The 23,713-nt window shown below is 37.9% G+C and overlaps 6 protein-coding genes across 6 annotated transcripts; 2 read left to right on the forward strand and 4 right to left on the reverse strand.

Moving 5' to 3' along the window:
• Positions 1-47: 47 nt before the first annotated feature.
• Positions 48-8,527, reverse strand: LOC113208811 (protein phosphatase 1 regulatory subunit 37). Its single transcript, XM_026426000.2, has 11 exons — positions 8,055-8,527; positions 7,673-7,770; positions 7,436-7,582; positions 7,234-7,353; positions 6,997-7,147; positions 6,788-6,917; positions 6,559-6,703; positions 6,284-6,472; positions 6,052-6,174; positions 4,560-5,919; positions 48-4,403 (listed from the first exon to the last, which is right to left on the reverse strand). The coding sequence occupies exons 1-11, from the start codon at positions 8,212-8,214 to the stop codon at positions 4,231-4,233; spliced, it is 2,796 nt and encodes a 931-aa protein (XP_026281785.1). The 5' UTR covers positions 8,215-8,527; the 3' UTR covers positions 48-4,230.
• A 3-nt stretch (positions 8,528-8,530) lies between these two features.
• Positions 8,531-9,864, forward strand: LOC113208813 (28S ribosomal protein S10, mitochondrial). Its single transcript, XM_026426002.2, has 5 exons — positions 8,531-8,670; positions 8,912-9,085; positions 9,162-9,337; positions 9,411-9,612; positions 9,706-9,864. Exons 1-5 carry the CDS (start codon positions 8,656-8,658, stop codon positions 9,763-9,765), a joined length of 627 nt encoding a protein of 208 aa, XP_026281787.1. The 5' UTR covers positions 8,531-8,655; the 3' UTR covers positions 9,766-9,864.
• On the reverse strand, positions 9,818-13,018 carry LOC113208812 (RNA polymerase II-associated factor 1 homolog). The gene is made up of 10 exons (XM_026426001.2): positions 12,661-13,018; positions 12,444-12,536; positions 12,183-12,368; positions 11,966-12,101; positions 11,732-11,875; positions 11,494-11,597; positions 11,168-11,413; positions 10,905-11,083; positions 10,693-10,812; positions 9,818-10,608 (listed from the first exon to the last, which is right to left on the reverse strand). Exons 1-10 carry the CDS (start codon positions 12,732-12,734, stop codon positions 10,157-10,159), a joined length of 1,734 nt encoding a protein of 577 aa, XP_026281786.1. The 5' UTR covers positions 12,735-13,018; the 3' UTR covers positions 9,818-10,156.
• A 293-nt stretch (positions 13,019-13,311) lies between these two features.
• On the reverse strand, positions 13,312-15,318 carry LOC113208860 (serine protease HTRA2, mitochondrial). The gene is made up of 7 exons (XM_026426079.2): positions 14,776-15,318; positions 14,584-14,698; positions 14,420-14,506; positions 14,136-14,330; positions 13,939-14,071; positions 13,679-13,853; positions 13,312-13,601 (listed from the first exon to the last, which is right to left on the reverse strand). Exons 1-7 carry the CDS (start codon positions 15,171-15,173, stop codon positions 13,445-13,447), a joined length of 1,260 nt encoding a protein of 419 aa, XP_026281864.1. The 5' UTR covers positions 15,174-15,318; the 3' UTR covers positions 13,312-13,444.
• A 55-nt stretch (positions 15,319-15,373) lies between these two features.
• On the forward strand, positions 15,374-16,467 carry LOC113208847 (uncharacterized). The gene is made up of 3 exons (XM_052271639.1): positions 15,374-15,463; positions 15,764-15,949; positions 16,044-16,467. The coding sequence occupies exons 2-3, from the start codon at positions 15,794-15,796 to the stop codon at positions 16,218-16,220; spliced, it is 333 nt and encodes a 110-aa protein (XP_052127599.1). The 5' UTR covers positions 15,374-15,463; positions 15,764-15,793; the 3' UTR covers positions 16,221-16,467.
• Positions 16,457-23,654, reverse strand: LOC113208846 (basic proline-rich protein). The gene is made up of 9 exons (XM_026426059.2): positions 23,425-23,654; positions 22,471-22,680; positions 22,237-22,383; positions 21,979-22,148; positions 21,624-21,891; positions 21,212-21,543; positions 21,044-21,125; positions 20,618-20,710; positions 16,457-20,532 (listed from the first exon to the last, which is right to left on the reverse strand). Exons 2-9 carry the CDS (start codon positions 22,652-22,654, stop codon positions 20,450-20,452), a joined length of 1,359 nt encoding a protein of 452 aa, XP_026281844.1. The 5' UTR covers positions 22,655-22,680; positions 23,425-23,654; the 3' UTR covers positions 16,457-20,449.
• Between the last annotated feature and the right edge of the window lie 59 nt (positions 23,655-23,713).

Below are 23,713 nucleotides of genomic sequence, written 5' to 3' on the forward strand. Positions count from 1 at the left end.
GTATTTAGATAGGATTTAAATTTTCAACCAAAACCAAGAAAGCATACTTAACACAAATTATGCATTTATTACATTCTACACCTTTCAAAATCTTTTGCAGAAATAGACATATGACAGCTCTGTACTGACGAATTAAATAATTCTTCACCAATGCCTGACATCACACAAGAAAGCAAATTGGCATTGCAAACAGGTTTACATCTTGTGCATCACTCATTTCAGAGAAAAGAAAAGAGGAAGGAGGAGTAGAGGGGCAACACTGTCTTTGATCCCACTTATTGTTGTCTTCAGAGAAAAGGATTTAAAAATTAAAATTGGTCCTTTTAGGAATAATACAGAAAGAAGAAAATCTACATTAAGAACAGTCTACTGTTGGCGCATCCATGTCAAAAAATGTACATTCATAAATAACTTTGGGAAAATTTCTGCTAAATCTGCTGTAAGTTCCACGTCTGGCTGTAAGAAAATGAACTCAAACAGTAAAATTACTATCTGATGGAAAACAGTCAACTAATCTTTGCAGTTTTTGGATTGCCACATGGCAACTCAGACTAAGCTCCATCAAAAGTCATTTCATTATGAATTTTTTGAAAAAATCATACAGAAACAAATAGATCCAATAAAATGCAAGTGTGCTACTGATTTTAAGAGTGCATCTGCAGCTATTTGACTATTGTGTAAAAAGTGATTAAAATTTACCATGAGAAAACAACAGATTTAAAATGCTTCTGGAGAAGAAGAAATTATAAGAATGCATTGAAATATAAATAAAAATGCATACTACTTAGATGTCAATGGTATAGCTAGACATAGATTTATGTCAATATATCTCCAACAAGTCAGAATTTGATTTGAAATCTCTTAATATTCAAACAAAGCACAAAGAGAAACAAAAACTAGTCTTTTAAACTATGTTTGCTGACGACAGTAATCCACAAGAACAAAAGAAGAAAATTCATCAGTTGAACCAAATTTTCTTTAAAATGACAGCAAATAGTAACTGAACTTGTCAAGAACCTAAACTTCTGAACAAAATCATTTTGCTCAAAAGGCAATCTTAGCATATCTTAAGTTTAACCAGCTGCATACTTAAAATAAGTTCACACATTAGGTATGGTTTAGAAGGTAACTAAAGGTTAGCAGACAAGTTATCATATTTTATACAAGCATTCTTGATCTGTCAGTACAATCTCACAATCCAGAAGCTGTAAAGAAAACGACACACTGCCCCTCCTCCGGCATTATGGAACCTAGAGGGTGTTCGAGAGAAGAAATCGGAGGAGGAAGTCACAGAGTAAGATGTATAATCACAAATCAACATTATTACGGTAATGCAAAATCGATTTTTAGGTACTTAGTTAGAGTGGAAATGACCACTTAAGAAATAGAAACAGTCAAGTAAAATTGTAATAGGAAAATAGGAATTAATATACATTAATGACATCACTCACAAGAAAAAACAAAACTCTACCTTAACATGATAAAGGGGTATTTTGACGATCCATTTGTGCTCAACACAAACCAATGATACTCAATATACTTTTCACACACACAATACATACATGGTACATTTTGTAAAATAACACTGGAAGGGCTGTTCCGTAGACATCGGCAAAGGCACCACTGCAGTATAAATTCCTGAGCAGTGTGATATATGGACATATTCATCTTTCTAACTTAGATTTAAGCTCCTACAGTACTTTAAATTAAAAATGGTTCTTCATGATTTCTAGATTGTTCACAACATAAATTTAAATTGTGCATGCTCTGTTAACAACACATTACAATTGTATCCTTGTATGCTTTTTATCTTTTAGAAAAGTTGATTTTTGTCATCATGACCACCAAACTATTAGAATTTTAAATCACCATGACTGCTGTACAGCAAAAGATTTAATAAGGTCTTAATTTTAAGTTTTACTGTATATAACGCCTAGCTAGATGAAGAAAGAGGAAAGGACTATCACAAATCTCTGCATTACATACAGCACACAATCAAGCAAAAGAAGAAATAAAAAACAGAGACAAAAAATGACAAATTCAACAACAAATGTGATTAAACAGGGTTGAACAATGATGATAGGCAGTACGTGGCGTAGAAAATCAAAGCTGCATCTGCTACATATGAGAAATTATGAGTAGCTTGAGGCTAAAATGCAACTATACAATTCCATTTAACCCATTACAATTTGTTAGCATGGTGGACTGTCAAATGTAAAAAAGAGAAATAACATAATTTTTTGAAGAAAATTTCAATGTTTAAGAAGCAGGCACTAGTGTAACATTCCTTTGAACTTCTGCTTCACTTCTAAAAAGAAACTCCCCCAAACAAAATATCTACAGACAAGCCAGAAAAAGAAAAAAAAAAGTTGAAAAGAAAATGTATATTCAGCATTTTCAAATAATAGAGACCTGAAACTGTCTTTCTTTGAAAATTGCTTCATTTCTCTTAAAAGCAGGCACTGATGATATGCTTCACACAAAAATATAACCAAAAGTTTTAAGAAGAAGAAGAAGAAAACAACACTTTAGTTATCCTCCCTATATTTAATCCCATGCAACACAAACGAAAAATTATGTTTACAGAAAATTTCTTCCCACTGGTTTGAGTAGCTGTTTAAATGGCTGTAGGCACAAGATAATGTGCTTAGTACATCACAGGCAGCGCTTTCATTATGCAGAATTCCCATTAATAAGTACCAGGGCATGCTGGCCTTGGACTAGAAACTAAATTAACTGATAATCAACAACAACAACAATAGGGAAAGAAGCATGTACTCATTCACCATTAAACCAATAGGAGTCTGGTTAATCATCTTGCTTTCTTTTCTAAAAGGAATAGATAGAATCAAAGTACATAATTACAAGCTTTGATAATCAGGAGCATAAGATCACATCTTGTAACAATCAAGTTTATAACTAGGATACAATCTATACTTAGATAAATTATGAGGTATGCACAAACTTGGGAGAGCAATCAGTTAGAGACTATAACAACCAGGGACCCATACCCACTCAATCCCTGAAATAATACTAGATACCCGTCTCATTCTTTTATCAGAGGTAGCATTACAACACTGATAATGCTGAGGGTTCAAAATAACAAGTTTTTAACGGTTAGAATTTAAACAAAATATTAAGAGTATTGTAAAGCCCATTCACTGTGTGCGATTGACATCATAATTATAGTATACCTACAGATATAACTCCAAGGGACAAATACAATTGTAATAACTCCACCAGTAAGCTAAACTCTCTTCAATTTGCTGACATTCAGACTTAGCTTTAAAAAGAGATATAATTTGATCATTCATTCATATATGAAAAATATATCGCAATTTTAAAGAATATCACTGATTAGTATCTCCATCAGTGTACAGTATGTATAAGTGCTTTACCACAGCACACCATTACAGGGTCATAAGATTCACAGTTTTCCAATTAAACATAATACTCACTACGAAAATAAATTTGACTGCATGATCAACACACAACTTCACAAAACAGACCATAAAATTTTTACAATTTGTTGTTTCATCAACATTAAAATATACATCTTCATTTGACAAAGCAATACATTAATGGAAACAGAAACCCACTTAAATCATAAAATAGAGGTAACTTTCACATAAAACAGGTATTCATTGCAACTTTCAGCAGCAATGTATTTCTTTCTTATTCTAACATGAATTTCATCTTAGTGTATTTGTACCATCAGTATGTTACCACTTATTGTTCTAATCTAAAACCATAGTTCCCACAGACATATGTTACATGGAAAATAGTTGAAAAATAAGTTTGTCCCAAGCAATAAAATGTTCTCCACATGCAAAATAATTTGCAAGGAAATTCACCCAAACATAACTGGGGACTGGTTGTGTCCCTCCCTCCCTCCCCCCTCCAAATTCTCAAATATTATTTTGTGCCTAAGACTCAGGTTATCAGTAACAAGTTAGTTTTCATCAAAATGCTCAAACATTCTACAAAGTTGGGAAGTGCCTACCATAGTTAGCATATAAATTCTGTATGTACTAAAATTACAGTTAAATTGTCAAGGAATTTATTTGGAAAGATAACAGATGAGCATTGTCATAGTTGTAATCCGCTCTTTGTTCGTAATCAAAGCATCACGTTGCTTGATTGATAACCAAACTCTTTAAAATATAATGTACTTCCTACTTAAAGAATCGTAATGAAGTGTCCTTGGCATTTGAGAAAACTATTAGTTTACTAGGTTGAACCATCCATCTTGGCAGGATAAGCAGCAGTAGATGATTTCACACCAGATTCTCCATCAGCAGAATATAGTGGACTATCCACATTAGAGCTGGATATCTGAGTTGGAGGAAGGTAATGAGCAGAGCTTCCACCTCCACATGCAGAAGGTACTGGTTCTGAGATAGCTGCAAAATAAAGATTAGATTAAAATACATCACACAAGTGATGTTAACAAAAAAAAATATTATTTGAAAAGAATAATAGTTCTGCAAAACAGGAACAAATGCACCAAATCTGGCAGAATAATTTTCAAAATATTACACACGTAATTGTGATCGTACCTGTATCGTCACCACTGCCTCCACCTGCCTCTGTGATATTTATATTGAGATTTTCATCTTTTCGAGCCACAACATCATCATCATTCAGAGGCACATGTTTGTCGGTAGCAATATTGCATTGCTCATTGTTATTTAACAGATCTCTACCCCCCCTGACTGCTTCAGCATCACCACTGTTACCTACAACAGCCAAAGGCCTTGAGCTACATGAGCTGCTGCCCTTATTCCCTGTTGATCTCCTTTCATTAGGTGCGACTTCCGATGGGATTGCTGACGTACTACTGGAGCTTTTCTGGACAGGAATGAGCCCATTTTCTCCTGCTTGAACATGAGCTGCACGTTGCTGTTGTGGTGATGCTTGGGGTGATCTTTGGGGTGATCTTCTGGGCGACCCTTGAGATGCAGAAGGTGGAGGTTGAGGTGACGGAGATTTATTGAACAAACTTACTGGATTTTGGAAAAGTCCTAAAAGTCTTTCCAAACTGGATGGGACCTTATTTTCATCTGTTAAGTTTGATGTAACAGAAGATATACCCATTTGCACCCAAGATATTTTCCTTGATCTAGTTTGGGCCTGAGGCTGCGACTGAGCCTGGGTTGGAGGGTGTTGCTGAGACTGTTGCTGTGCTTGGGGTTGCTGCTGCTGAGTTTTTACAGGCACTTGCAAAGGGCGATTCACTTGACTTGATATAGAAATTTCATTACATGGTACCTGAATTCCTTCTGAGCCAGTGGAGCTTGCACTAGATAAGATGTTTCTAACTTCACTGTCAGTATCAGGAGTAACAGTTCCATTGTCATTGGAAGAGCTGTGACCTTGATTGCAGGAAAACCCTAATGTCACTGAGTTTGCTGCTACTACAGGAGATGTAGGTTCCACAACAGTGACTTTGAACCGGGAAGAGCCTGACGGAAAGAAGCAAGTAGGGGATGTGGACGGGGAGGCACTAGGGGAAGGAGACATGGAATCTGACTCAGAAACCTGAGAAACCCTGAAGCGATTTCTGGCAGGTCCAGGACTGGGGGCGGGAGAAGGCATAGGGCTAGATACTGGTGACGGTACTGGTGAAGGGGCAGGAGAGCGCAGGCGACCTTGACGTCGGGGCTCAGCAAGCAGGCCGCTGCTAATGCTGCAATTATCCTGAGCAACAGATCGCAGCAATGTCTGGCACGTGAGGGAAATTTTGCGGCTGTTGATGGACGACAGTCTAATTCGCCTGTCAGGCCGCTCTGAGTCAGAAACTTCACTAACGTCTTCCTCCTCTTCCACTTCAACATCAGGTCTTGGTATTTGCTCATTTCGAGAGCAGTAGGAGCGAATTTCACTGACCCATTTGCGATATTCACTCACTGATAAGTCCTGCAAAATATGAAACATTGCTGATCACGAGCAGGGGCAAGTTTTCTCAAGGTATTAAAACAGTAGAATAATTTCAAGATACATTTTGAGCTTGATTGTTCAAAATTATTTGAAACAAGTACTAAAACTTACTGGGGGCCTTCTCTTTGGAACATCATCAAGATCAAGCTGTGTAACATTTTTGTTTGATTTCATTGACAATGCAAGAGCCATAAGCCCTGCCATCAAAATTGAGTTGTCTCTCAAGTCTATCCTCTATAAATTAAAAAGAATATTCAATTTCATTCAGGAATTTTAGAAAAGTTTGCACAGAGCCCAAATCTAACAAAAATACTTAGATCAGAGTAAGATAACAGCAAGATACCTGAATGACTGGATTATCTTCGATGACCTCAGCCAAAACAATCGCTCCCTCACATGCCAAATGTGTAGATTGCATACCCAGTCGTAGGAGTGTACGATTTTGTTGCAAAGAGTCTTTCATTGAATGTAAGACATCACTACTTAAAACATTATGGCCTATGTTCAACATTTCTAGAGAGCGGCTTTTGGACTGCAATGAAGAAAATCAGAGAGTAACAGGGTGGTCACTGGCCTAATCTAAAGACTACTGACTATTATTTAAGAGATAGAACATACAAGAGCTCTAGCAAAGTGTGATGATGAGTTACGAGTAAGTCGGTTGTTCCACAGAACTAGAATGCTTAATCCACAACCAGACATCGGTTGTTCAATCAACCCATCAACAATGTGACCAGCACCATCATCTTGAATACTATTATTGCTGAAAATAGAAGCACAATTAGCCTCATGTTAGTCATTTAAATTTTAAGAATTATACGCAGTTAAAGATAATACTTTATCATACCTGACATCTAACAGCTGGAGACATGTATTGGAACGTAAAAGAGCTGCCAACTGCAGTGCATCAGTTACTCCCAAATCATTATCCGCAATATACAATTCTCGAAGTCCAGTGTTCAGTTTCAAGGAACCAACTAAAAATCGTTGTTTAAAAAATTAGTACAGAAAAAAATAAACATTTCTTACCTTACTTAAAGTGAATGAGACATGTACCTAGTATAGTGATAGGGCGCCCACTTAATTTACAATTCTCTAATTTGAGCACTTGAAGATGTGTAGTTATTCTAAGGGAGCGGCTCAAAATGGGCATGATTTGCTCATTCAAGTTTACATTAGATGCTTCAAGTTGTTCAAGACACTGTGTCTGTAAGCAAACAGGGTTCAGTATTATCAACAGTACCCACCCCATTTCAAAGAGAACAAAGTACATGAGCACTAGTTTTAAAATACCTTTTTGATCATACGTGAGCAGGCTTGCCAGCCACGAATAGATATATTTTGGTTCCCTGATATATTCAGATGGCTTGCTGACTCATAATATTCAATCATGTCAAAGATAGCAACAGCACCCTACAATGAGTACAGGAACAGAAACAGATTAGAAAGGCAAGTAAGTGAGTGAATCGAAATGCAGTACTATAAACCTGCATACCTCATCATCCAACGACGTGTCTTCAAGGCTAAGGGTAACAAATTGAATTCTTTTCAAAATTTCTTCAAGACTTTCACCACGAATTGAATCTAAAAGTTCACCCTTAAGATCAAGTAAGCTACATCTTTCACCATTGAATTCCAAAGCCTAGCAGAAGAAAGAATTTTTTGTAAGACTTCAGTTTTTGAATATTTTGAAACACACTATGTATTAATATATTATAGGTCAAAGGAGTACCTCAAGCTGTTTAAGAACTGCTCCAGATGGGCGATGTCCATGCTTCACACAGGACTCAGAGTAGGATGATATTATTTTCCCTCTATCCACATTGTCAGCTGTAATATCAGATCAAAATTAGGATTACATTGCTTGAATTGTTAGCTTATGAATATGGAAAGAATGATTAAAGAAAGGTAAAACAACACCAGAGAAGAACTGATAATAGTGTTAAAAATATGAAACTGCAATGACAGATTAAATAAACTTGATTTGTTTCGAGTGTTGGAGTTCCGCAGTCTGCCCAACAGGAATAGCAATGGTTAGGTTTACGAAACCTAGGGTGATGACAGATGACAGATGACAGCAGGGATCTTAAGCAAGGTACTGTAATACAACTTACCATACTCCCATGGGTTAGGAGCTTCCATGTAGCCTGTGACCAATCTGCCCTCATCTTCTGGGAATGACACCTGCTTACTCAAGGTGTTACGCCTCTCAGATTGAGGCCTGTAGAGGCAACCCCGTGAGAGACTAGCAGTCTCCTGAGTTACAGAACTCATTGTATCTTATGGAAGCATAACCAGAGAATGGTAAATAGGGCGTTGGGTAGCTCTAAGCCCCTGACAGCCTCACTACTAGAACTTCACAAAACCATCTTGGGAGAGAAGCAAATTTTAGACATTCGATGTAAGTCCGATTTTCCGCCTCAGCGGAATGACGGTGTGTAGAACGCGACTTTCCTGGATCACGGAATTTGCTTTCGAAACCATTGAACAAAACACAATAGACCACGCAGGTATTTAACCACACTTGAAAGCATAAAATCCGCGAAATTCCGCGCTGACTAGAGGAGAGGAAGTAGAGGCTGAAAGCAAATGCTGTCTGCTACGAACAAGTGGAACCACAACAGCAGTTGTCGGAAGGCAGTGCGTAAACGAGTGTCTGCAAACTTGGAAATAAGTTTTCAACAAAAATATATACTGTTTCTATCATAAGCCACAATGTTTGCTGTTAAGGCACGTATTCCCTGCTAAGTATTCGAGCATGCTTACTTTTCGCCCTGCAAACAGTTTCTGCTGGTTCGAACTCATAAATGACCATACATTTTAGGGGGTTATGATCTCCACAATAATTTACTTGCAACACCATTTTTTCCGTTTGCACTTACCTGACTGATAATTTTTTTTTTGATATTTCCCATTTTTAAAATAGAGCATTTCATTCTATCATAATCTAACACATAAATTATACTTGCAGTGTCTGTCGAGATATTTAAGTCCTCGCCTTCAGTCATCTCTTACACCTAAGTATAAACACAATATTTCTCGATTGTCACAAGCTTGGATTGTTTCGGGAAGCCCATATCAACATAATGGGTCACTCCACGCATGTTTTAGCTGCTCTACAAATTTTGCAGCTGCTGCAAATGAGGTGGGTTCAAGAGATAGTTTCTCTCAGCAGTAACTTTTACTGTCATTAATTTAAATTTACCCTTGTTTGCTTACAGGTTTTAGGGAAACCAATTTCAAGTTTAGCTGAAAGTGTCACAGTTCCCTCAGAACCTGACGTTTTGTACCACATGATAGAAGTTGAGATAAGAAGTTCAGATCGGGCCGTCCTTGTCAGCTACAACAGAGCTATTTCTCTGACGGCTGAGAACCTAGGCCTTACTATATCACACAAGTAGGTATTGTAATGTATGGACGATTTATGTTTCGTACTTCACCCAGATTCTAATCTCTCGTCTGTTTTTCAGTGAAGTGGGTGCAAAGCCTCATATTAGAAGGTGGACGGTGCTTAAATCACGGCATGTACACAGGAAGCACGGAGTACAGTATGAGGTGCGAACTTATCACCACAAGATCAAATTAGAAAGACTTACAGGATCCACTGCTGATACTTTCCTGGAATATATTCAAAGAAATTTACCTGAAGGTGTTTCTATGAGAGTCTGTCGGGTAAGTAATAACATTGACAAAAAAGCTGTTTGAGTAACACCTAGTTGGTCCACTTGATTTCTACATTTTGAAATAACAAATTTTGTTTTCTAGGCAAGAATGGAGAAACTTCCAGACCATCTTCTTACTCCTCCTTCACCTGTAGAAAATTAGATAGTGGTGTGTGAAGATAAATTGAGACAAGTACGCATTTACGAGTCTGAAATCAAATATTTCTTTTTTTCTGTTTAATAAACCAAAATGTAAAATATACATCCTTTTTTTTTTTTGAGTTGCCAGTATATAATCTAAGCACATCAATTTCTCAACATCAGAAGCACAAATAACATCAGCAACGTACCTTTAACTTGTGCCTGTGAAGTTTACAACGTCTTATATTATAAAAACATTTCCCCTATCTTTCGTAAACCATGGTAGAGTAGGATCAATCAGAGCTTGATTAGAAAACATACTACATCAGAGCTGATGATCTAACAGACTGGCCTCTATCTGATCTGTTTCATAGATGAATACAAAGTATACAATATATTTGGCTAAATTAAAACTAATCGCTATCACTACCACTGCCACTGCCTGAACCACTATCGCTGCCACTTCCACTTCCTGATCCACTTCCACTCCCAGACCTACTTTTCGCAGGGCTTCGTGAGGCACTTCTTGCACTCCTCGCAGGACTACCAGAGGTACTTCTAGCTGGACTTCCCTTACTCCTAGCAGGACTACTCGCACCACTTTTCTCACTTCTTGCAGGACTTTCACTTGCACTTCTTTGACTTTTAGGACTTGCACTGCCACTCTTATGACTGCGTTTTGGGCTTTCGGAACCTGATCTTGATCTTGAGCCAGAACGTGATCTAGAAGCAGATCGTGACCTCGAGCCAGATTTAGATCGGGATCGTGATCTTGATTTAGACTTGGACCTTGATCGTGATCGTGAACCAGAGCCAGACCGAGAGCTTGAATGGCCAGATCCTTTTTCATCGTCACTTCCACTTCCTGAAAATATTCAGACAATAAAGATGAGTTACACAAAGCAAACAATGGCATGAATGTCAAGAATGAGATATTAAGGGGAAGTACCAGATCCTGAGCGACTCCGGCGACGGCTTCTCCGGCTGGAGTTACTGGCCTCACCATCACTCTTATTACCACCATCTTCTCCACTCTGAGCACCTCCTTCCTGAGGAGTACCTGCACGCTCTTTGAGAGTGGACACAAATAAAGAAAATTAAAAATATTTATTTATAATAAATGAACATTTTAGTAGTGTGGTGTGTGTTATGTTAATTTACCTCCTTCTTCTTCCTCTTCATCATCATCATCCTCTTCCTCTTCATTAGGTGGTTCCAATTGTCTTTCACGGTACCTCTGCATTTTATATTCTTGAGCTGACAATGGACAATGTCGCACAATCAACCTAGTGTTATTGGGTGCAGACCCTGCCTTCTGTCTGCGTTTACTGAGACGAACCCTGATAAAATTTAAGCATGGAGTGCGAAACACAATTTAAGTTGTAGGTATATGATAATTATTTAAAATAAGGGAAATAAATTACCTCGTCTCAAGTTCATTGTAGTAAATACCATCTTGCCTCATAACAAGGAAGTAATTTTCCTCATAACCTTTTCCTGATGTTTTACTCTTCACATTCCAATTATATTCTCTTGCCATTTTATATTCATACTCTTCATCATCCAGATATTCACGTTCTGCCACAAAATCAGCTTTGCGTTTATCTAAAGTTTCCTCTGTTGGCAAGAAGTATGCAACAAACTGTTCTCCAGTTTCATCTTTCACACCACTGAAAAGGAAAATATGAATAAACTAGATGCATTAAAAAAAGATAGCGAAAGAAATATGAGGAAATCGGGAAGGACATACCGAATCATGGCTTGTGACATCATTTCTATCTGAGAATGCACGGGACGTCCAATTGGAGCAGGGTCAGAATCAAACATAACTTGGGCACAAGGGTACTTCCAGACCTACCAAACAAAGCAAATGAGGATTGATAATGCATAATACCTAAAATTTTACAAGGTTTAAAATCAAAACAGAACAAAAAATATGCCTTTCGAACTACATTAAGGCAATGAACCAACAATATGCAGGTTATTACCTTGAAGTCTGGGAAGACTGGCAGAATTTCAACAGCTGTAACACCTGGTTTACTGTAGTGCTTTTCAATAGGTTGCTTTGCATCCTCGAAGGTTTTCTCAATGGCACGTATTTGAGCATCCCGATCCATTGCCAAAGTTTCTTCCTACAAGTTACAAAAACAATATTGTCAAAAACTTTAAAAAAAAAAAAAGCCTTTGGGACCAAAAAACAGGTGAATAAGAATAATTCCTACCTTCATGTCCTTCTTGATACTGAAGCCAACCTTAGCTTCAACCTTATCCATAGATTGAGGTTGGAAGCGAGTCTGTTCAGTTGAAATGTATTCAGTACGACGCAACCATGATACTGCTTTAGCATGATGCCTGGATCTACAAATAAAGATTATACTTTAAAAAAGTGATTCAACAGAAATCCACGAAAAATATTTGATGTATTTCCTTTCTCTATACCTTTTTGAGTCTTGCAAGGTTGGAGCATCTTCTTCAAGCAGTTTTTCATCGGCAGGGTCAAGAAGAGCCCCAGAGTCAGCATAGGTATCTTTATTAATAAGATCTATTGTTACACCTAAATCATGCTCAGTGAGAACTTCATACTTGTAATTACGTTCCAGGGATGTAGGATTGTATTCAATGAACCTATAGTAAAATTAAAATACATTACTGCTCTAGAAAAGCATATCAAGAATTTTCAAAACAAGGATGATGGCTTACCGTGTAGAGGCAAATGGATATTGGATAAATTTGGGATCAAATGGAATATCAGGTAGTGTGTTGCAATATTTCACTCGACAGACTAGTTCCGAACTGACAACAGAATAGAGAACTGAGAGTTAGTACATTAAAAATATAAGATATAATGTGTCATAAAGGTAGCAATGTGATAAAACTAGCAGATATTCTGCTCTAAGTATAATGTAATTTCTCTCACCGTCTTTCTCCACCGGGCCTAACGGGAACTTTGTCCCGTTCTGCATTTGCACCGGTTTGAATAGTAGGAGGCATGACTTAAGCTAATTGACAAGAGTCCGGTAAACAAATTTGTGTTATGACGTTATGATGAAGGCTTGAACAAGGACATTTCCAATCAGAAGAATTAAGCAATCTTTTCGTTGGAGAAAATTACTATCGAAAATACTTTAGTGAAAAGGGCAACAGATAATAGGACCAACGGTACTTTATATTTCTCAGAGAACAATCAATAGAATCAATCGTTGTCAACTAATCTTCAAAGTTTGCGAGGTTAGGGTGCAAGACCCGCCGCCGCCGCGCAGACGCAGATGATCGCGTTTGTTGTTTTGTTTTGTTTGCTGTTTGAACTCGCCGATTTTGGTAACACTGTTTTCCCACAGACATTGGGCGGTAAACCGGACTTTTTTGAACTGAACCATTTAGGGAATCTTGAGGCTTGAGAAAGGGCCGCCCTTTCTCAAGCTTGAGTCTTTTTTCTAGCCTTTTCTCAGGCTTGAGGTAATTCAGCTTTTCCAGTGCTACAGCAACATGAACATGACTATTTTTTCTAACAGCCTCTTGAAGTTGTAATGCCTCTGACTTCCAAAAGAGGCCAAAAACAACTGAGAAGTCACTCTTTATTCAATATTATTTATTCTATGTTATTATCACACGAAATATTACAAACACTGTGCTCTTCTTTTTTTATTAGTTAAAAATACGTATAAAACAGCAAATATACAACATCAAACAAATTTGTATACTTAATCTAAATCAATTTTCAGTCCGAGTTTCATTTCCCCCCTAAGAACAGTGAGAAATAATACGGAATTGTCAATGGTTGCTTCATACAGCTGATCTGTGGACCGAACAGGGTTATTGTTGACAGCTACAATTATGTCCCCGGGCCTGAGATTAGCACTGAAAAACGAGGTAGATATTTTAGAGCAAAATCTCAACAGAAAATAATGATCATTAATATTGAAGAAAGTACCCACCGCATAGCAGGAGAGAGTGCATGAACATCAACAACATAAACGCCTGCTGAAGCTTTTATGGGAAACTTGAAGTGCTTTTCAAGTTCAGATCTCAAATAAGGAGTGAGGGAAAGACATGTAATTCCAATGCTCCTGGCAGAATTTTTGTCCTTCTTCTGAGATGGTTTGTGAACTTCTAAAATATAATATAATGATTTATTTTTTTTTCAGTGATGTCAGTGGAAAGAAATCTGGCAATAAATCTTCAAAAATATACTCACTGTTTGGATCCTCCAAAAAATCCTTCACAACATTACTAGGAATTGCAAAAGAAATACCATGCAATAACTTCATAGAATTAACTCCAACAGCCTCTCCATCCAGATTTACTAAAGGTCCTCCAGAATTCCCTTGCTGTAAATAAGATTTCTTAAGAAGACATTTTCACAGGAATGGAAGGCATTTGGGATCTACATACATTGATCGGAGCATCTGTCTGGATATATTCCATCTCTTCAGATGGAAGTCGTAACTCTGTGCTTTTCCTTCCAACTGTGCTAACAACCCCACAGGAAACAGAGTTGGACAGGCCAGCTGGGCTACCTATGGATATTACCCATTCACCTGGACGCAAAGTGTCTGATGAGCCCAGTTTCAGAACAGGTAAATTTTTCTGAAAAGGCAAATTTCCCTCTAAACTTGATAGATAGATTGACAAATACATAATAAGGGGATAGTATCCAAAATATACTACTGACTCACAGCTGGAATTCTGATTGTTGCTAGATCAATCTTTGGATTAATGGATACTACTCTTCCTTCAAAAACACGCCCATCAAGAACAGTCACCTTAAAAAAAAAAGTGGTCTTAACAATCAAGTATATATCTTGAGATTAAATAGTTGCCAACATAAAATGGTAATTACTTGGATAGCCGCTTTGTTGTACACTGCATGAGCGTTTGTGACAATAAGTCCATCCGATGACACAATAAATCCGGAAGCTGCACTGATCTCTTGGTAACCGCCAACAACATGAGATCTAGAACATAAAAGTAACAATTACGGATGGGTGAAACGGCAAACAGACTAAGCAACATGAACTTAACATGTACTTACGTATGTAAACTCACAACACTTGGGGCAACTATGTCTACAACATCAGCTACAAAGTTGAACCTTTGTCGAGGAGTACCAGAGCCAGAATCTGATCCATCTGTGGGTCGTGCCGCCGATACGGTTGAGAACAGTTTGAATGACCGGCTTTCGTCGTCACTGTAATTCCACAGAATACCGGCACCGACAGCGGCAAGGACACCAGCCGAGGCCATCCATTTCGATTTAAACGTCTGATGTCCTTCATCTGGCGATCGACTTGAATTGTTTTCTTCATTCCATCCATCATTTTTTGATAGTCGTCGAACCGAACTGACAGAGAAAATACTGTGTGTCTGCTTCAGTTGAAAACAAATACGACGTGGTGATCGCAGGGCCATGATTGTCATGCAACTGTTCATTTCACTCAACGGAGGTAACGCCCGTAAGTGTTTATCGTTCCATATCGAGACAACGGAAATAAAAATGTACCAGTCCAAATCAAAATGGTCCAATAAATATTTTCCCTCAACAACAACTTTGAGTGCGAATAGACTTGTCAGCGTTAATGGCAGTTTACCAGGGGGTAGTGATGTGGGGTGGGGTAGGGGTAGTAGGGTAGTGGGGTGGGGGTGGGAGGACGGAAGCGAAGTGGCGGAGCTACTCGCCCTCCATCCAGTCGCCCCAGCTACTTTTAAGTTGTTATTATACGGTACCGAGTCACAGCATCCCGGATATTTTAAAATTTTGCTCCCAAGTACTTACTGCAAAATGTGAAACTTTTCTAAGGTTAGAATATTTTGACCCGTAACTCAACAGCTGAGGTTAAGCTGTCATATGAGCAATAGAGATTCATTTCTGATTTTGGATTTTGCCCAAATGTCCTGCATAGCTTATATTTTGATATTGGCAGGGAGTCAATAATCTCTGATGCAGCTGAAAAGCATAAATTGTTAAATGTTAATTTTTATGTGTTACTCAAAAGTGTATTGTTGATTTGTTTTATTCTTAGAGCTATGATAGTATTGGATCGAACCATCGCATGGTGCTGGTGCCCATTCATCGTGTGACGAGGCGACTGCTGGGCCTGTTTGCAATTCTCCTAGCATTGGCTGCATTAATTTTGTTTCTTGGACAGTTGCGCCATGCCTATCAACAGCACCTTAAGTTCAAGCGGTATGAGACTTACAGTCGCTATGTAAGTATGAGTTTGTAAATTTACGTCTATTGTTCTTATTTAGGAAAAAATGTCTGGATATTCTCAGGGAGCTTATAATGTATATTTTTGGCAGGTGGATGGTGTTACTAATGATTTGCTAAAGCTAGAAAAACTTGCTAACAACTCAAATATTAGTATGGACCAATTTTTTGTAGCACTTGGACAACCACCTCAACATGAAAAGGAAAAATCTCTAAACATTACTGAAAACACCAGTAATAGCAGTATAGAGCATTTGTCTGCTCGGTGACACATGTACAATTAAACTAAATATATAAAATGTAAATATATTAAGGAAACCTCTTTTTAAAATTTCAACACATCCTAAGCCAATGTAATTCTTTGTATAGTTTATCAAAAGTATCTGATTTGTTAATTTGATAAAGTTAAAGTATCACACACCAGGCCAACTTTGACTTTATTCATAGCATTAGTCTGTTAACTACATGAAAGACGATGTATTTTATGGAGGAAATATAGTGTCCATTTCTCTGCAAGATATGTTAATTTATTCCATAGATACATTTTTTACAATATCTTACTTTAGTACAAGAACAAAAATAAGAGTAGAGTTTAGCCCTCGCATAGCAGATTACATGTACTGATCATAACTGTACAGAATTCGATGGTTATTTACATAGTTCTAACTCCTCTCAGTGTAATTATACAGAATTTTCGACTTACAGCTGCTACAGCAGTCCTAAAAAGAAAACATTCTCATTAATGCAATTCCTATACTGCAAAGAGAAAAATATGACTAGGTGAAGCATTCCTGCCCCATAAGCTTGGTCACAAATCGCACACTGGCATGTACCAAAGAGCAGGCCTGGGCACAGAATGAAGGAACAACTAACACAACAGCCTCAGGTTTACCCTGGGGTTCTATTTCTCAGGCACAGTACAATTCCCAAATATCTGAATGCACCAACCAAAACCACCCAAGTCATGCACTACGAGTATGTAACTGTAGAAGTCTCATTAGCTACTCTCATTCCACTCGCACCATACCCTAAAACGAATTCTATTTTATCAAACTTGTATTGCAATCATAAGCCTTATGCCCCACATGATACATTATGTATAGATAGAATAAAATAAATCTCAAAAGAAGTCAATTCTGCTTAAAAATCAAAAACAGATGGTACAAAAGAAAAATCTGAGTACAACAGGAATATTATTGTTACATTGTGCACACACAATAACTGAGATTTTCAAGCTAATTGTTTATACTATAACATTAGGAATGAATTAGTACAATGAACGTAAATAAACAGAAAAAGAATTCAATTCCCTACTCGTAAAATTAGTACCCCATAAATTCTTCTCATCACAGTAATAAACTAAAGGCACAAGGTCAGTTTTTTTTTTTCTAAAATAGAGTGATAACAAACAATTAACAGCTCAACACTGGGTGGAGAGGGAGCTCCCCTTTAAAGCAATAATTACAGTGAAAGCAAATAGAAATTATTTAGAAATTTGTGAAAATATTGAGAGGAATGGAGGAAATTTTAGGGGTCTGTCACACAAAAAAGCGGTGGTCACTTTTTAGGCAAAATCTTCTGGACGGGGTCAGAAATCTGTCATACTCTCGCTTGTTTGATATGGGCTATATGGTTAGTGGTAGAGTCCTAGAGGTAGTCCTAGTTATTCATAGTTAGTAGGAGCTTGAAAAGTGTCTTTAAATGGCATTTGCGATAAAACTGCTCCTTACGTCCGATAGAGGCGCGTTACAGTTTACGGTACGTAATGTATCAAACAATGCACTGCAAACTATAACTCGCCCATTTCGGCCATGAGGAGCAGTTTATCGCAAGTGCCATTTCAGGACATAAAGGCACCAATTGTGCTATCAAACAAGCCCAAATACGTCACGATTACTGACTTCATCTAAAAGATATTGTCAAAAAAGTTACACCACCGCATTTTGGCGTGACAGACTCCTGGGAAATTTCAAAGTCTTCATTCTAAAGCCAAAAACTACCACTGATATGGTAGAATAAGACTCCAGAGAATTTTTCTTGATCTATTATCTCTTTACAAGCCAATGTACACGAACAGAACAACATAGTATGGTTTATTCTGTGACAGTGATGTTGTAAAGTACTAGCAAACAAGACATGGCGAGAGAGTCATAAAGAGACTCAACCAAAATATGTTATGGATATATCAGAAATAAGAATATATAATTGTGCTAGCTTTCACCAAAAACAATACAAAAGTCAAAAGTCTTGAATTTCCTTGAAGTAGAGCCAAATAGGTTGATTACCAATACACATTTTTAAAAAGAACTGTATGGCTTGGCAGTGATACAGTACTCATGAGTAATACTGTATTTTGAAAACAGGCATTTGGGAAAGAAGCAGTTCCTTACAGAATAAGTAAGCAGGCTAAAAATTCATAAATAAACTAATAATATAATGCTAGAAAAGGGTAAAATTAAAATCAATTCAAAGTTAAGGCCTTGAACAATAAATTTGCCCAGATGCTGAACAGTTGGAGAAAATAATACTTACAGAATAAAATGACTGGTGCAAGAATCTACAACACAGATTTTGAACTGACTTATAAGAAAAGTTACAAACAAAGAATCAAAGTAAATAAAGCAAAACTTTGATCAAGGTGATCTTGTTCAAAAGAACAAGAGAAATACTGAAAAATGGGAAAATAAGAGTTATCAACAAATCAAGAAGAAAGTATAAAAGGATGTCTAAGGTAAATGTATTGTACATTGAGTATGAACTACACTTCAGATTTGTCTGGTTTCTTGCACGTCAGTTGGCCGTTCAAAATGACTCACTAAGGCAAACAAAAAAAAAGGAAAGAACTTTAATTCTGCAAACCTTGTCAATTTAACTTAAAACAAAAAAAAAACAACATTACATTTACTGTCTTGCCTTGAGACACTATAACAATAGTCAAGCTTGTACGAAGCTGTCAATTTTGTGCATAGCTTTTAACAAATGATCAATATTACCTAACACAGCCATAACTGCACAGTTTATCTCAATACAACAAATGCATTTGAAGTCACTTCTTCTCCTTCGCTCCTTTTCAGATAATAAAAGCAGTCAGTTTTCCACATTCTGGAAAACTAAAGTAACTGTCAGTATTGCAATCAAAGCAGCACAACCCAAAAGAAAGGGAATCATTTATAAACTCATCAACAAGAATATAAAGTATGACAGTTGAACATCAACTGAAGCATCAACAAATATTATTTATTAAATTTATTAGAAGAGCAGTCTTTAGATGTATTGTTTGTTCCTGATTGTATTTAACACCCTTTTATAAGTTGAGCAAAATTTAGTGTACAACAAACTTAACTGTTACAGTTATTCATAACAAATTATTTACACAATTTACAGCATAACCTTACAGTTATGGAGAAGAAAAATAAATATTAACCAAGATGACAATGGCGAAAGGAGAGAGTGTTGCCTCAGCTGAAACCCAATCAAACACACCGGGATTGAAAAAGTCTTAGAAAAAGAAAAAAAGAAAAACATCTTACTGTAACTATGATTCATACATTTTTTTAAGCTAAGGAAAGTAAAAGCTTTTGGCATCTTTCACTAGCCTTGGATATTGAAGGGCAACCACCTAAGATCTTGTGGAAACAAGAAATGTGTTGGTTAAAACCCAATCTAAAGATGAACTACACCTTATAAACATAGACATTTCCGTCGCTTCAGATATTTCTTGACATACAAAGTTATCAAAGCTTAAACTAATTGACAGTTCCAAAAGATAATGCAGTAACTTACAAAGGTATGTGACATACCAAAAGAAATACGTATGATGCCTAACAACAATAGGTAGCCCTTCCACAACCATAACAGTTTCTTATGCTGAGTTAAGAATCATCCTGAAAAATAGGACATACCAGCTTGTAAAGTTTGTCTCACCCTAACAGATTAGCATCACTTCAATATTATGCGTACAGTATGTACTGCAGTACTTCATATCAGCAGAAATTGGCACCAGGAGATGTACATAATTCCTTAGCATCAGCATCATATCAAGAGAATAAAAACCATTTGTCAATAATTAATAAGGAAAGTTCTTTTTTACAAATTTAACATCTCATGAGAAATCGAGAAATTAACCCTATCAAAGAATGTACTAATAATGTGACTGTCATCAATTGATTTTGCAGTCAAAATTTTTGACACTCAGACAGGAGGGGGAGGGTTTAGCCCATAATGGTGAACAGTAAGCAGCAAATTAAAATACTAAGAAGACTCAATAATTGCTTTGAATAAACAAACACTCTGCTTGGAAAAGAGACCATCTCACAATTGAGCAATCTAGATGGCCAAACAACACAAATGAGGCACTAGGGTTGCGCTCAATGATATGCATCACTGACAATTATTTTTGACACCACCCCCACTGTATATGCAAACACTGACTCCAACATTGCTTACTTTTCCACAGTTGAAGGCATGTTTCAGTTTTGGATGGTGCCTCAAGCCCATGCTAGCAGCTGGATGTATTGTTGGCCCATGCTCCTGAGAGTTGTAATTGATGAGTAGGGGGCTGTGGAGCCTGCTGTTTAGCAGCTGAAAAGGAATCAATAAATAAAGATTAAAAATTGAGTCGACATCATACCATTAGAATTTAAGAAAAATTCAAAACTTGACATACTTCTGCTATTATATATTTTTGGAAGGTTCTTGAGTAACTGAGGCGCAGGAAATTCATGAACCCCATGAAATCTGAACCGTGATTCAAAGTCACCTAAAACAGTTTCAAAAAAAAAATCAGAACATTTTCAAATGCAACGACTACTGATCGTAACTTACAGAGACAGTGTATTGATTTTGCAAGAATAGAAAGTACCCATATAACAACACAGCACAAATCTTAACCAGTCCAAGTTCATGAACTTGCAGGCTTCAAATAAGTAAAAAGAAGAAATTAATCTTAAAATCTATAGAAGAAAATGATGGGAAAAAAAAAGAGAAAAAAAGGAGAACTTTTTTAATAACTGAATTCTATGATGTAACTGAGGTTATTTTTAAGCTGCTGTGTTGTGAAATTTGCCACTAACAGATGGCATAAAATACGTACTTAAACTTGAGGTAGATGAACCATTCCTCATTGATGAATTTCTCGTAGGAGGTGGTGGAGGGGCTGCAGTTAAACTTTGGCTCTGCAACAATAATGTGACAAACACAATAAAATGATGGACACATTGAAAGTATAAAATAAAGCTTCTGTAGTTTTAAAGGTACTTACAGGAGGAGGAGGAGGGAATGCTTTGACAGGCTGAGTACGATGAGGTGGAGGAGGTGGCGCTGCTGTCGGGGGCGGTGGAGGAGGAGCGTGAGGAGGTAAGGGCCTCGTCGGTGGTGGCGGAGGTCGCGCAACAGGAGGACGGGGGCGATTTGTGGGAGGGGGTGGAGCAGGCGCTGTTGGTTTGTGAAAACTGGATGGCAAAGTGGCTGTTCTAGGAGGAGGAGGAGGATTCGTGCCTTTGAAGTGCAGTGAATCTTGCGATTGATGGAATGATGGTAGGCCTGATCTGCTGAGGTCTCCCTGATTAGCGGTAGATGTTGGAAACATGGGACCTGAAACAGGCAGAAATGTAAAGAAAGGCAACAACTGTGGAAATGAAGTCAGTAACACAACCCTATAACTAATTACTTACCTGCTGGGGGTGCGACAGGAGGAGACCGTGGAACCCTCATACTGTGTGCGCGAGATACTGCAGGCTTGGGCCCTCCATTTGTCACTTTCTTAGATGGGGGTGAAGGTTTGCTAAGAGGGGCGTTCGGCGGGGTGCTGGGCGGATTAGGTGCCATACCTGGAGGTTTTGGTGCCACATTAGGCTTTCCGTAACCTCCTACAGGTGGTTTATTAGGTAAAACAGGGGCAGTTCTTTGACTTCTTTCGGTCAATACAGAATCAGATGTGCTCTGGGGGAGAAAGAGAAGGTATTAAACAGGAAAAATCCAAAACAAGATCTATAGATTAACTGTTGAAAAACCCTTGCAACATCTTACAGTTGCTAGACCAGTTGGTTTTTGGTTGGCTGGAGGTGGCTGAGGTGGAGGTCCTCTGTTTTTCACATCACCAGGGAATGGTCGTCTGGGAGCTTCTGAAGGGGGTGGAGGTGGATTTGAAGCTGCTGGAGAGGGTGGAGTGGTAGTTGCTGGCGAACCACTTTCTCCTCCTATAAATAAATCCATGGTACAATGAGTGCAAGCTGAGTGCAGCTAAATTTCTCTCTTACCACAACAAACTAATTATTTTGAACTCACCCCAATTTCTTCCAGTAGATTTTAATTTAGGCATTCCACCAGCAAACAGACCTCCAAGTCCATTGGGTGGAGGACCACGGGCCATGCCTCCACCAGGGGAACCACCAGAACGGGGTGAGGCCAGCCCACCACCACTAGAAACTTTTCCTGCAAAAAATAGGCACTTTTCATTAAGACTCTGAAAGAATGCAAAGGCAAATATATTAAATCAAAAAAGTGAGATTAAATATGTACCAATCATTGGAGCAGACTTGTCTACAGTCTCCACTTTTTTTAGTTTGGCACCCTGGCGAATGGATTGCAAAAGCAAACCTCGCCCATCAGCCCCTCCTGACCCTCCAAGTCCCAGAGGGGGCATTGAGGGAGGTGGAGGGGGCCCTGGCGGAGGCGGTGGCCCCGGAGGAGGAGGGGGAGGCATTTTGCTTGATATTCCTATCAACAAATCTGAGACAGATATTATGTTAATAAATAAATTTCATCTACAGAGGGAGAGAATGGGGCTGTGACCAAGGTTCAATTTATTCACCTATCAATTCTAAATAAAAGCAAAACAAATGTTTGGGAACATATTAGAAATAATTAGAGATGTATGGAAATGAATTGAAGTTGGTAGGAATAGAAGTTTGAATAATATTTCTAACCAGCAAAAAAAAAAAGGAAGAAACATTTAAACAGTTAAAAGTGGAATGAACTAAAGTGATAAGACAAACTTAATTGACAACTTCCTCCAAACGGATGGCTGCAATGATAGAGGAGAACAAATACGTGCCTCATGACCAAATGCAGTAAGAACAACAATATCACCTATCGTGCCAATTGGCATCAGTCATAGGAGGCACCATACCATGACAGACAAAGACGAACCTTAATTTCATTTCTACATTCACGGCAGCGTGCAGGACTGCAATAATTCCAACAACAGTAAAAACACAACAGAAGAAGAGATTTGTTTAAGAAAAGGTTATGTTTCTCATCAAAATGAAGGTGGGCTCCAAATCCGAGGTCAACACAACCAATTCGATGACTTGATATCGAAAATAGAGGAGACAGGAAAACAATTGGGACAATAGCTAGAGTTTCAAAGAAACGCTGGACATAGATATCAAATATTCCTATCCACTTAAGTCTTCTGCGTTAAAAAAACTAGATCGTCGACCTGTTCCCTACCAACACGTCCTCCAAACTCACCTACGATTAAAGAGCGACAAACGACGGTCCTGACTCAGTTTTTCCTGTGGAACTGAGTTGAGGGAGAAAATACCGTGTATACATTGTTATTATCAGGGGTTTACATTCAATTTCAATCATGCAGGGAACAGTACGACAACATTTTCCGAGAATACATCAACACACGGCCCAACTCCACCTATCAATATGGCTGACTCAGTCGAGATAGACAGAGATGGGTGAAGATAAACAGAGAGGGAGAGTTGTGTGAAAGAGAGAAGGAGTAATCAGAAGCTTATGAGCGTGAGAG

Source organism: Frankliniella occidentalis, unplaced genomic scaffold (assembly GCF_000697945.3).
Source record: "Frankliniella occidentalis isolate FOCC.00 unplaced genomic scaffold, Focc_3.1 Scaffold168, whole genome shotgun sequence".
Taxonomy (NCBI): domain Eukaryota; kingdom Metazoa; phylum Arthropoda; class Insecta; order Thysanoptera; family Thripidae; genus Frankliniella; species Frankliniella occidentalis.

Coding starts and splice junctions, on each gene's coding strand:
- LOC113208846 (XM_026426059.2), bottom strand. CDS start 22,654: ATGCCTCCCCCTCCTCCTCCGGGGCCACCGCCTCCGCCAGGGCCCCCT. Junction 22,149..22,236: donor ATCTACTGGAAGAAATTGGG/GTGAGTTCAAAA, acceptor ATTTATTTATAG/GAGGAGAAAGTGGTTCGCCA. Junction 21,892..21,978: donor AACCAACTGGTCTAGCAACT/GTAAGATGTTGC, acceptor TTTCTCCCCCAG/AGCACATCTGATTCTGTATT.
- LOC113208811 (XM_026426000.2), bottom strand. CDS start 8,214: ATGAGTTCTGTAACTCAGGAGACTGCTAGTCTCTCACGGGGTTGCCTC. Junction 6,918..6,996: donor GCGCCCTATCACTATACTAG/GTACATGTCTCA, acceptor AACGATTTTTAG/TTGGTTCCTTGAAACTGAAC. Junction 6,704..6,787: donor CTCCAGCTGTTAGATGTCAG/GTATGATAAAGT, acceptor TTCTATTTTCAG/CAATAATAGTATTCAAGATG.
- LOC113208847 (XM_052271639.1), top strand. CDS start 15,794: ATGGTGCTGGTGCCCATTCATCGTGTGACGAGGCGACTGCTGGGCCTG. Junction 15,950..16,043: donor ATGAGACTTACAGTCGCTAT/GTAAGTATGAGT, acceptor TATTTTTGGCAG/GTGGATGGTGTTACTAATGA.
- LOC113208813 (XM_026426002.2), top strand. Junction 9,086..9,161: donor TTGCAGCTGCTGCAAATGAG/GTGGGTTCAAGA, acceptor GTTTGCTTACAG/GTTTTAGGGAAACCAATTTC. Junction 9,338..9,410: donor GGCCTTACTATATCACACAA/GTAGGTATTGTA, acceptor TCTGTTTTTCAG/TGAAGTGGGTGCAAAGCCTC.
- LOC113208812 (XM_026426001.2), bottom strand. CDS start 12,734: ATGCCTCCTACTATTCAAACCGGTGCAAATGCAGAACGGGACAAAGTT. Junction 12,369..12,443: donor TATCCATTTGCCTCTACACG/GTAAGCCATCAT, acceptor ATTTTACTATAG/GTTCATTGAATACAATCCTA. Junction 12,102..12,182: donor ACCTTGCAAGACTCAAAAAG/GTATAGAGAAAG, acceptor CTTTATTTGTAG/ATCCAGGCATCATGCTAAAG.
- LOC113208860 (XM_026426079.2), bottom strand. CDS start 15,173: ATGAACAGTTGCATGACAATCATGGCCCTGCGATCACCACGTCGTATT. Junction 14,699..14,775: donor AGTGTTGTGAGTTTACATAC/GTAAGTACATGT, acceptor TTTATGTTCTAG/ATCTCATGTTGTTGGCGGTT. Junction 14,507..14,583: donor ACAACAAAGCGGCTATCCAA/GTAATTACCATT, acceptor TTTTTTTTTAAG/GTGACTGTTCTTGATGGGCG.